The 12743-nt window shown below is 38.1% G+C and overlaps 1 protein-coding gene across 9 annotated transcripts in view; it reads left to right on the forward strand.

The window, feature by feature from the left end:
• KIF1B (kinesin family member 1B) overlaps positions 1–12743 on the forward strand; it is a 97303-nt gene that overhangs the window by 3888 nt on the left and 80672 nt on the right. For all 9 annotated transcript variants that reach the window (XM_064470270.1, XM_064470275.1, XM_064470272.1 and 6 more), the window contains exon 2: positions 1887–2073. In XM_064470270.1, coding sequence (XP_064326340.1) covers positions 1968–2073 — 106 coding nt within the window. In that variant the 5' untranslated portion in view covers positions 1887–1967. The remainder of the gene's footprint in view (positions 1–1886; positions 2074–12743) is intronic.

Consider the following 12743-nt stretch of genomic DNA (forward strand, 5'->3'; position numbering starts at 1 on the left):
AAGCTACATGTTTTCTATACTTGTTGTACAAAAAAGTAGGCACCTTTGAGCAAAATTGAGTAAAGCAGAGCTCTGAAACAACTCAGAACATGTGTTAAACTTTGAAGATCGTGCAGATTCATTCCTGTTACTTCCTTGCTGTATTCTATGTTTAAGTTTTTAGTGGAATTCTTAAAACTTTGTACTAACCTGAAGTTGACTGAGTCATTATTTTACCAGTTCACTGTACCACTGACATTGAAATTCAGTTGCCTTGTTCCTAAAGACACTCCTATTCTTCCAGTCTAATGAGATACTTCAGGTAAAATAAGGAATGCTTTAAATTGCTTCTACTTGGTGGAGTAATTTAATTTCTTCCTTCACCATGTGATGGCATTAATGGAGTAATGCAGTTTTATTAAAAACTTCTTGTACTGTCTGAAGATGTGTCGTAGTTGAATTAAGCATGTATATTAAGCATGTATACGTATTTTTTTCCAGCTGTAGAGCTTTAGAGCTGAAATGCCGCTGCTTCAGATCTGTGAGTAAGTTTTGTACTTTTGTGGTGCTGTGATTACAGCGCTGAAATGAGCATTTTGTTGCGTATGTGGTGTAGAGATAACCAGAAAAGCTGTCAAGATTTCTGGGCCATGCAGGGTGACTTGTTCTGCCCATGTTAACTCAGATTCAAGATAGAAATGACTGCATTAAGTCAGACCAAAGGTTCACCTAGGCCTGAATTCTGTCTAGAGCAGTGGCTGTAGCAGGTATTTAGAATATAAGGATAAATCAACCAGGTAATCATGTTTTCTCAGTATAGTCTTCTGTGTTCTGAGAGCCTATGCCACAGAGGCTTTCCTAGGCAGGAGTGGTAGCTTTTTACTAGACCTTGATGGCTTTTTCTTTGCATCTGTCGTATTGCTTTTTGAGTCTGTTTATCTTCAGTACTGACAGTATCCTGTGGCAGTAAGTTAAACTGCTTAATTGTAGACCAACCGAAAAGCTTTCTTCTAATGGAAAAGGTTGGTGGAGGACAATACAGTTGAACCAATCTTTATTAACCCTGCATTTCAATACCATCTCAGACGTGCCTTGAAGTTTGGATTGTGGGTTTCAGGGATAGTTTCCTGCCGACTAAAGTGCTTCATTATTTGGATGTGGTAGGATTTGAACATGTATTTTGATAATGCAGATTAATTTACTGGTGAACACTTGCTGAAGATAGATAGTAATATATACGCTGAAGGCAATAATTTTTGATTCCTCTTCTTCCTTATGAAGTAGTGTGTCCTTTAATCAGTAGATATACAAGTAGTTAATGAGTTTTTATTTCCTTTGAAAAGAGGACTTTCCCAGGACTGCAAAGGGTTCTTTAAGGTTGCTGGGTACACCCTTTTCTCTGGAATGGTGTGTATTGAAAGTCAGTGTGATATGGCCCATCACACTTGTGTTAGTTTTAATATTACTGTTAATATATTGTAGCAGCAAGGGTTGGCAGCTAGAGAACCTAGCTATGTAGTATATGGTACTCATGCTGAAATCTAAGTAGCTGTATCTTTACTGCTAAAATTATCTTTGTTAGGTTAAGCCTCACACGTGTTGCAACCAGATCTTCATTTTGGTATTGGCATCCCTACTTTCCGGGAAGAAAACCAAGTAATGAAACAAATATGTTTGTACACTTCAAAAGAACACTTCAGATGACAGAACTTCTGACTGGGGAGACAGTGTTCAGGTGCTGTTAGGTATATTTCCAGTTCTGTTTTTGAAGTGACAGCTTTTAGGGGAGGAGGGGGTGTGATTGCAGAGCAGAAATGGAAGTTATCAAACAGCTCTGAACCTTCCTAATTTTATCAGCACCTTGAGTGCAATAGCTGTAAATGACTAAATCATATTTTTCTCTTTAGAAAACGCCAACAAGAAGGATAACTTGAAACACTCTTCACCCCTTCACTTTCAATCTCTTGACTGCACTACAAGGAACCAGAATGTCGGGGGCTTCAGTGAAGGTGGCTGTTCGGGTCCGGCCCTTCAATTCCCGAGAAACCAGCAAAGAATCCAAATGTATCATCCAGATGCAAGGCAATTCAACCAGTAAGTTTATTTTAATCTCGTAAGGGAGGCTTTCTCTCTCTTCTCCCTTCCTACTTAATCCTCCTCTTTTTGTCAGACTAAAATGAGTACCATGTACATTATATCATCTAGAATTACTCTCCTGGGAAATCTTCGCTTCTGAGGCTGCCATTACAAACTAGATTGTCTCTGATTTGACTAGAAAGTCTAAATCACAAGTATCTTGATTTTGATGCAGTTGTTTATGGTGTTTGCTTGTGGTGAGTTGAGAATCCTACAGAAAGATTAGAATACCAAAGTGAAACCTTTTTGTTAACCTAAGTGTGTGGGAATGTCATGTGGACTGATGGATACAGGGATATGTTGCAGACTGTCACATGATAATTGTTGTGGTATAACTTCTGCTTGGGTCTGGTGCTCTAGTTCTTGGTGTGCATATTCTGCAGTCTATGCCTTTGTTTAGGGGCATAATTTGAGTGAGAAAGCTGAGGGGAAAAGGATGTCAAGTTTTATGTTTTCCAGATTAGATGTCTAAACGATGCCAAAATAATAGGCTACGTAAAATAATCTTATTTTCTAACCAATTAGAAGCGTTTGGGTTCTTAAATAATTATTGTGGGTCCAGTTTAGAGGAGAAGACTCTTCCATCGAAAACTGAATATGTGTGCACCATATATTGATTGAATTTTTTTGTTTTGTTACATGCTTCCTAAGGTCAAGGCAGTATCGATACCATTTGCTGCCATGTCATTGGTCATGTGCAGACTAATAGCTATACCCACAGACTGCTCTTATGGTAGTTTTTCATGCTTGGTAATACAAAGGAGGTTTCATTTTTCAGCTGTTTTTTAGCCGAGGTTGTACTTCAGCCTGCTTCTGTAATGGAATTTAAGTCCTGGTTGTGGTAACTTAAATTATATACAATATTTAACATTTCACTGGAAGAAAGGCATCACAGAGTAGAGAGCTTGCTTTTCAGTGCAGTAAATTCTTATCTTCAGACCTTATGTGGAATTTTACCCAAAGGAACTTTTTTGCTTGGATTTCAAAATTTCCATTTAAAATGGGGGGTGGGGAACGTTTATAAGTCATGTCATATGGAAACAGGTGCCCGTATCCCAACATCGCCTGCCAACTTTCAGACGAAACCAGTGTAGAACGGAAGAACCGTAGGTGACTCCATTAGATGGCGTTTGTTACGGACCTGCCACCAAGCTCTGTACTGCAGCACCACCACTGGGTGCCACTGTAATAGGTTTTCTTGCTGCTGTCATGACGTGACAGCAATAATTTTAGATGTTTAAGATTTTTGAGCTCCAGGAGCCTGTGGAAACAGCTTGTCTGTGGTAGAACAACAAGGGTGACCAGTGAATCTCTGCCAATCTGTCTAAGTTTGAAATACAGTGTAGACAAAAGAAAAGACACTGGTTCTGTTTCTGAATGCTAGAGCTGCACTAGAGAGATGCATTTTCAAGAAACTGCATCAGCTTTCAAAAGGAGAAAAAATACTTCCTGATTTATCTAGTTGGAAATTACTTTACAGCTTTTGTGATATTTATGCTCTGGAAATGTTCTCATCTGTAGCCTTCTATTTGAGTCCTATGGCTCTGATACAAGATGGGTGATGTGACAGATGGTCAGGTTTAAGTCATCAGGGGCCATTACAGAGTGTGGGAAAGGAATCACCAGTTGTAATAGTTATATGTTCTTGCAATCTGTGGGCTATGTTTTCCCTGTATTTCCCTCTTAGAGGAGAAATAGAGAAGAAAGCAATAGACAGAGGAGTAATTTTACTTGTTGAACAGAAGAAGATCATATAATAAAAGATATGAATAAGGCATTGTTTGGTGGGGAAAAAACCTGAGCAGAAATGTTTTCTCCAAAGAATCTGCCTAATGAAGTTGTCCAATGCACAGAACTTCCAGCTAAAATTCTTCTGGTGTGCTTTTAGGGTACATGTTAGATTTGGGGGCATAAATACTGTTGCTGTTTTTGCTAAGGATTCTTTCCTTTTCATAATCCCTCAATCTTTGCAGCCTCACAGTTACATTATAGAACTCCTTATTATTAAGGTCTCTACTTGTTGGTTAGAAGCTGACTACAGAAAATAATATTAATGTATCTAACTCATATCTGATGCAGCAATTTCAAAATAAAGGGAGTTCAGTAATAATTCTAGCCTATGGAGTTCCTACTTCATACCTTCAAATGTGCCAGTGAAATGATCAAGGCTTAGCTATCTTGTCTTTGAGAGGGCTATTTTTTTCCGTTTGTGCGCTAATCAGGTTGACAGGAGGCAAATTTGAGAGGCTGGTGATATGTTGGGTAGTGACTATTTTAAGCCTCCAAGACAGTTAAAGTTCCCTTATCTTGGAATTAAAGCCTAATGGACTATTGTGTTGAACAGGATTGATGAGACAGTGTGAAGTCTGATAGTTAGGAAGGGATTTGGACTGTTCCTTGAACTTTAATTCTTTATGTATTGATTGGCCAAGCTATTATACAAATCCATTGTTAGTCCTGAGTTTAAATTTTGTCGAAGTCTGAGTTTTGTAAATGCATTGGCTGATATAGGCAGAGACTACATTATAGTGAAACTGAGGCAAAGTGTTTAGGATTAGTTTAAGGAAAACAGCATAGAGATACAGGTAATAATATATCACGGGTATACTCCATTTGTGTGTTTTTTCAATGAATATATGAAAGAATGAGGGTTTTTTGATATCCATAATAAAGTATATTTTTGAAGTTGAAATGCTACTAGGGTTGTTCCCTGACATGCTGCTTTTGTTTGTCAGTTTTTGTATGAATTTGGCTGTTTACGGCTTTTGGGATTGCCTCTCATTCATGGTGGGCTTGCCAGCAAAATGACACATCCTTCTGGGTTAGAAACTTATTCTCAGTTTTGTTACACACATTAATTTGGCCTTAGAAGCAAAACTAGTGTAATTTTGTTGTGGACTTGAGGTGTCCTACAGAATTAACCCTTTATCCTATCTGGCTTTTATGTAATTTCCTCATAGAAGATCAGGGCCTTTAATCAAAATCCATAGTAGATCTCCATCTTTGTAATTTCTCAGTGTTTAAACACTGAGTATATAGCTGAACACAGTTCTATAGATGTCTTTAATCTCAGAAAAAGAGTTCTTACAAAGGTCTTTAACCCACAATGTTAAGAACACTGTCTGTGAGTAATTGGGACTTCTAGTTTTCTGTCAGAAGGGTGCAAAATTTTGAAATCGATACTTGAAACATTGTCCTTTTTTTTGTCTACTAAGATGACAAGACTAATTTTTTCCCCCTTGATGGTTGCAAAGGTATTGATATGCAGTAATACAGTATCTTGCACTTAAAGAATTGACAGTCTTCATGTTATTAAAATACATGTTGCAAAAATAAGATTCTGCAGTCCAGCTGAAGTCACATGTACTGACTGCATTAAGGGGCTGGTATTTTGGCAGAAGGCCTGTGCTGCACAGATCATATCTAATTGCAGATGGCATCCATTTGAATGATACTGCCAAAAGTTCTTCAGTGGAAATGGGAGAAGTGGGGGTAGGAGAATAGAAGTATAGAGGAATTCTTAAAGAGAGGAGAAGCTAGAAGCTGCAAAAACCTACTACCTAATTTGGGAACACAAAAGGCTTTCCAAAGAAGAGGTAATGTCACCATCAAATTACTAATTAAAAAACACTACCAAAACAGTAACTGAGTGGGATTTCTTTAAGAAATGACCGTCCTTGTGTTTTAGTATTATTACTACTTAGATACGACCTTAAGAAAAATATGATCTGTTTTTAAAAGCACCCATCATGCAAGTGAATTCAGTTGACCCAGGTGCTTTGTTTTCCTTTGGAGTTACGTTCTGAAGAGCATATCTATATTGCCCTTTGTGCAGAGGTCACTAGTAGATCTGAACGTATGCCCTTAAGTCTCGTGTGCACATACCCGCTCAGGGCCAGGCACAGTATAGCTGTGTGTGAAGCACTGCCCGCAGTGTAGCCAGCCGGGCCAGGGCTTCTGCCGAGAAAGGGAGAAGTTAGTGGGCTCTGAGGACTTTTCTTATTGCTGATTAATTCTCTAGGGTGTGATTCCTCTGTCAGCAGTCCTTACTATTGGTGAACTTGACACTGCCGAATATATTGTTTGTTTCATATTCTGCTTATTACAGAATATTTTCAAGTGAAATTTGGCATCAGTGGACTTACGAGTTGCTTTTTGTGGTGGTTTATTGATGAAATCCTGCCTAATATTGAAGCAGACTGAAACTTCCGAAATAATGCTTTTGCCTTTTCCTCTGAGATGACTTTGTTTAATTTTGTTAGTCTTTAAATTAATTTGAAAACTTATTTTCTTTAAATTACTGGGTAGAAGTTTTATCCTGCTCCAGGTCAAACTCACAAGCAGCTTTTTGAAATGAATAATTTGAGAACAGATCATGGTTGTCAGTATATCTTCATTGAATATGTTTTGTCTTTTAACTCCTGCTTTTTCACTTTTTTGTTCTGAATGATTTACACCAATGTATCTTACCCACAGTGTATTAGTTACTTACTATCTGTCCACTCCATAAATTACTGGTTTTGTGGTGAGCAGGAAAATGATTCTGCTGTGTAATACATGGGATGAAAGGTGAGCTATAGAACTAAGAATGTTTTGTGTGTCAGTAGTTCTTTTACTCATCCTTATATCAGGGTTTGAAATTAACAAATATAAGCAATGTTGGCAGCTGCTGACTTGGATTATTGAAATGAGAAGCTAAGCTATTCGGTGAGTAAAGACTTCCCTAGTGTTGAGTTTTCTGGGAGGTTTTGTTTGGATTTTCTGTGGAAGTGATTTGATAATAATCTGTTTGTAAATAAATAATGCATAAATAAATGAAAATGAAGCAGAGGTTCAAGCTTCAGGAAGAATTTAGATATTCATTGCTAGCAAGGAGTCCAGCTAGCTTATTCTTTTAAAAAGCTAAATAAATATGTAGAAAACTAAACTAATGAAGCAGGGAAATGAGGAAGTATTCTACTTGGAATATGTCTTCTGCAACTGATGTTATATTAACTGCGCACTAGATGAATGAAAATAGGTTTTAGCATCTTGTGGGTGCCAGTGACACAGTAAAAATTCTCAAACTATAGTTCATCTGAGATTATTGTATATTTTGATTTGCTGTAAACCATATTTATGTAGAAATGCGGCGGCACAGTCTAGGTTATCTTGAAAGATATGAGTGCAAGTGGATCCTTAGGTTAGGACTGAAAATTACCTATTAGGATTTTAACTTGGTAATAGTCTCTGGCTTGGTAATGTTGGAAGGTTCTTTTGTGGATTGCTTAAGGTATTGAATGTTTAATGAAAATAGGCGCAATGGAGTGGTCCCGTCTGCCGGCAACAATAGTCACAGCTGCTGCTGTAGACATATGGCAGCTAGGTTCTCAAGCAGGCATCCTTGGCATCAGGAAAACTTTGCAAGGCATTCTGGAGTCAATTTGTAGAGATTGAGGGGAAAAAAAAAAATTGTGGGTTTTTTTTTTCCATTTTCTCTCTAAGGTGTCTAAACCTAAAAATTTACATAAAAAATTAATAAAACCCCATCTAATTTAAGTTCCTTTTCATTTGGGTTTGTTCTTTAATTTTTTTTTCTTAAGATGTGTCCTGCTTTATGCAATTCTTCTGGATTTAAATAAAAATGGGTGGGAAAGCAGGACTTAAAAGGCTTTTGATTTATGGCATGTTGGTATATATTGGTGATATTTGAAATACAATGATAAAATTGCTGATATTTGAAAAATAAGACAAAAGTCAGAGCTAATGAAGGGTTCATAGAACAGGGTAACCTCATCAGTAATTCAGCTGGTACTGTATTGGTATACATTGGCAGGGAATATTGTTAAATTTTGCCTCTTTCATTGTTATGTAGCTTTAAAAAGTCATAACCTCTTCAAAGACACTTAATCCTGAAGGGGGGAAAATAAAGTATGGTTTGCTGATCTTTTTCATTCTGATATAATTTTAAACTGTTTTCTGAATGAAAAAACACACTGAATGGAAAAGCAACCCTATAGCGTGTGTATGCCTTCAGGAGAATAACAAGTTTGTTGTTTTGTTGTGTGGTTTTTTTTTTTCCTGAAGTAGTATTCTTAAGCATAGTTTGGATAGTCTCACTAAGGAACTTGTATTGTAGAAATATTATCTTTGGTCTAAATTACTGATGAGAAAAGTCCTTATAAGAAACTGGCTTTTATTTGGACTAGCACTGAGTACATGTAGGTAGTAAAGCAACAGGAATTTATGTAACATGCTACATAGGTAGAAAAGGCAAGTAAGAGAGTTCATTATAGTTGTCTTACCTAATAACTTTTTTTTCCTTCTCTTAATGAAACATTTTCAATGGAAATATAGAATAAGTGGGAGGGTTAATTTTCATAGACTTCAGTCTTGACTCTCAGTCTGTCTTCTGAAAATGAATAATTTTAGGTACCTCAAAAAAACCCAACCAACCAACCAATTCCATAGCCCATTTCTGATGACTTGTGCCTGCCAAAAAGCATTGGTTCTTAAAGCATGTCTTGTGTACTATTTTTTCCACAGACAGCTTGCTTTTCTTTTTTTTTTCTTTCTTTCTTTGTCCAGTATGTCAATACGGTGTTGCATTCATGGTAGATATGTTATCAAAATGGGCTGTTTTATGGAAAGATAAATTGTGCGTCATGTGGAGGATGCGTGAATTGTCTTCCAGGTGAGGTTGAATTCTGGACTGGTTTGAAAGACAAGACACAATAGCAGAGATTACCCAAGTTCTTCCAATGACTGTCCTGCTACCAGTCTCTTCTCTCTGGTGACCAATGCCAGGACCCGAGGGAACGTCAGGGAGACGTGCCGGGGAGGGTTAGGTTGGGCATTAGGAAAAGGTTCTTCATCCAGAGGGTGGTGAGACCTGGAACAGGCTCCCCAGGGAGGCATCATGGCACTAAGCCTGGTGATGTTCAAGAAACATTTGGACAACATCCTCAGATGCATGGTGTGAATTTTGGGGCTGTCCTATGCAGAGAAAGGAGTTGGAGCTGATCCTTGTGGGTCCCTTCTAACTCAGGACTTTCTATAATTCTATAATTTGTTGGAAGTCCTGTAACAGGCAAGAGAAGGCTTGAATGCAAGTTTGGGTCACAGAAAATGGAGCCAATTGCTAGTCTCTTTAAATAGTGGTTCCAGGAGTGGAGTTTGGGGAGTGGTTTTTGCTTCTTCAGTTTTTTTCTAATAGTACTAGGTCATTCTAGGAGTTGGAGTCATAAAATGGTCACAGAGGTAATGCTGAATGCAAACAAGCAAAGACTGTACATATGAACATTTGAGCTCTTTCTGTTTTGCAGTGTTAGGGAATTATCTTGCTTCTCCAGAAGTCTGTTTTAGTCACTGTCTCTGCCCTATAATATTGACATGTTTTGTTACAAGTCTTGAAAGTTTTTGTCCGTTTTGAGAAGAAAAAAAATAGGAAAACCAAGCACCTAAAAAATTCCAGTAAAGTCTCTCATGATTGTATAAAAATAACTTGAAGTGTTAATTCTGCACAGTTAAAAAAAAAAATCTAATTTGGAAGATGACTTTGAGGAGGTGGGAGAAGATGAACACTTAATGATTTTTAAATGTTAGAGGTACAAATAATGGGCCTGGAGCAAGACTGTGCGATGGCTAGGGTGTTCCAGCTAATGTTAAATGCAGTTGGACTACATTTAAAAAACTTCTATGGAGTTAGTACAGAACTAGGGTAGAGAGAGGTAATATGACTAATGAACCCAGAAAAGTCTTCTGTCAGAGGTGAGCAAACTGTGTGAAATGCTGCCCCTTCAGAATTAATGCCCACTGACACAGCCCTAGGGCTTTAGAGATGATTCTTTTTATCAAATACTTAAATAATGTGCCATCTTTCAGTAAGCAAGTAGAAGTAAAGAGAATACAAGTTGTCAACGGGAACTACTTTAAGAATTGGATATTTTCACTACATGAATCCTTTAAGATATTGAAGCTGGTGGAACTGACTCCCCAGGATTCCAGTGCTATGTGATGTCCCTCTTAACGTAGTGCTGGTATGTGTCTGAGGGTCAAAACGGCCTTTGGAGAAGGCCATGGGCTCTTGGAGATGTAGTCAAGTACAAGCAGGGTGGGAAGGGAGGTATTGTTTTATCACCTTGAAGTGGAAAACATGTGGGGAAAAGAGGCTCAACTCCAAGGTTTAGCCACATACATACATAGACCTGATATGCAGCTTCTGCAATAGCACATTTTCAGGTAACCGGTTGACAGTGGAGGTTTTGGAATGGTTTTGGTTCAGCTTTTCAGCTAGGTCGAGCAGTATGGTTCGACTAGCTCCCGCTTGATGCAAAGCCTGCTGGCATGCTGTTCTCCCAGAACACCAGCTGTAGAGATGGTATTTATAGCACTTGGATCTGTAAGAGCAGCTGAGGATGAGAGTGGCTTTCTAGCAGCTTCTGTGAGCAAGCATTTGCTTTTCTCTGGTGCTGTTGAGCCTAACTCCCTCCCCCATCCAACCTTTCTCCCAGTACAGGGTTGAAATTCCACAGTGGGGAGAGAATCCGGTTGAATTCCAAATGAGCTGTTCTTAGCTTCTACTTGGTTTCCTTCCCTTTTAATGATTTGAAAAATGCAAACAATGCTTTGAAAAGCAAGCACTGCTTTACGAGCTGGAAGTGTCCATTTCCCTTCATTTATCTCTTGTAATAACAACCCTGAAAGTCTGTCTTATAAAAACAGTATAGCCATATATCTGATTGCAACGTATGCTTAGGAAAGAAGCCTGCATTAAACATGTCTTTGGGGTGTTATTCACGTTCCAACGAATAAAGAATGCCTGCTCCACCCTGCTCTCAGTAACGAACATGTTCTCATTGTTGTCATTCCAGTCTACAGATGGCGCAGATATGTTTTCCAGACCCATGCATTTTAAGAGACTGTGTTTTTAATGTTAATTTGGTCTTGTGGCATCAATTTTGAAAGCCCCAGATCTTTTTTATTTGTTAAATTGATTATTCAGATGTCATGAAATAAACCTACTGCTTACACTGATTCAAACAGAGTTTGAAGAAGCCACAGAAATTATTTGGTATTTTTTTCCCCTGAATGTTGCCCCTTCCAAAGTTCTGTCTAGGCTAGCATGTTTTTTGAAAATTTCTGCCTATTCCCTTAGCAGTGATTAATGAGAACAAACGGGACAGCACCTTTTTTGCTAGCTGTTATCTCTTAATATGTGTTGGCATTTGGTAGGAATGTGTGCTCTGTGCAGGTTATTGCTGCCACTAGGAGAATTATTGAGGCTGGTGTGAAGCCTTTTTCGTGAGATGAAACCTCATTTTATTTCATATGGAGAATTTAAAGAGGCTTTTCAGCTTTGACAGATGTGGTAGCAATAGGGGAATGGAAGATGTAAACGACAGAAAGCAGGCTGTATTGCACAAATGATGGAAGTTCTGTTTCTCCAGTTCTATACTGACTTTCACCATTATTGGACTTTATTTCTGATTAGCAATTGATAATCTGTTGTGGGTTTGGGTTTGTAGTTTGTTTTTTTTTTTTAAATATTAATCTATCAGTCTGTCTACCCCGTACCTCCAGCACAGACTGTATATTGGCTAATCCCAGGATTTAGCTCAAGTTAATTCTGTCTATTGGTGTTTATCTGAAGGGCAAACTGCAGTTAGCTCTTCACTGGAGTACCCTACAGTGACTAATCTATGGCATGTCTGATGGCAGGGTGCCCTGCAATATAAGTCTGATAGCTGACAGAGGTGGAGCTGTTCAATCTAGTGACTTGACTTTGAATGCAATGAGGGATAGTTTCTTACCTCTTGCATGCTTTTTGCTCTGTCTCTCTATTCCAAGAGTTTATTAGGAAGAATTGCTTTTATCCCCAGGTGCTGAACTGCACATAATTTCTAACCTGCAAAATTTGTGACGTGCTGAAGAGCAGTGTGGATTGGGATGAAAACAGATTAGGTTTGGACTGCAAATTCAGTGTCATTATAATCTGACATGAGATCTAAGTGGTTAAGAAGTAGTTTTGGTCATTCTTTGTGCCTGCAAAAATATTTATGTGGCTGAGTAGATGGGAATGGAATGAGGGGGCTGATCTTGGCTAAGCTTGCTTGCTCTTTTTTTTTTCTTCCCCTTTCTTCTCTGTAGGTTTCCCACTGTCTACTTTGTAGTTTTAGTGGAGAACGTAAATGTAAGTCCAGAAATAAGGTCTTGAAGTGGGACTGTGTGTATATGTTTAGGAAGGGATGAGAAGACAGAGAATGCTGCTTCCAGCTGAAAGTATCCCAGAAGGCTGTAATTTTGCACAGGCTCTCTGTTGTGCTCCACAGTCTCGTTATAACTGTAATTTAAAGTACATATCGAGGTGTGCTTTTTCAATCTCAGCTTCAACAAATCAGGATTGGATTGCAAGGAAAAAAATTAATGTCCAAAATGACAAGAATGCAAAATAATACATATTACAAAATATATGGGTACTGTTTCAATAGCGGTGTGGTGTTTCAAAGTTCGCTAACAGTTTTTGCTAAAATTAAAAACTAGCAATGAATTTGATCTTATAGATTTGAAAGTGTATGTTATTTTTGTGCTAGCTGATAAAGCAGATGGTGGATGGTTTGAAAAATGTTAATTAAGGAGCAAGTAGGATG

The sequence above is a fragment of the Phalacrocorax carbo genome, chromosome 20, assembly GCF_963921805.1.
Source record: "Phalacrocorax carbo chromosome 20, bPhaCar2.1, whole genome shotgun sequence".
NCBI lineage: Eukaryota > Metazoa > Chordata > Aves > Suliformes > Phalacrocoracidae > Phalacrocorax > Phalacrocorax carbo.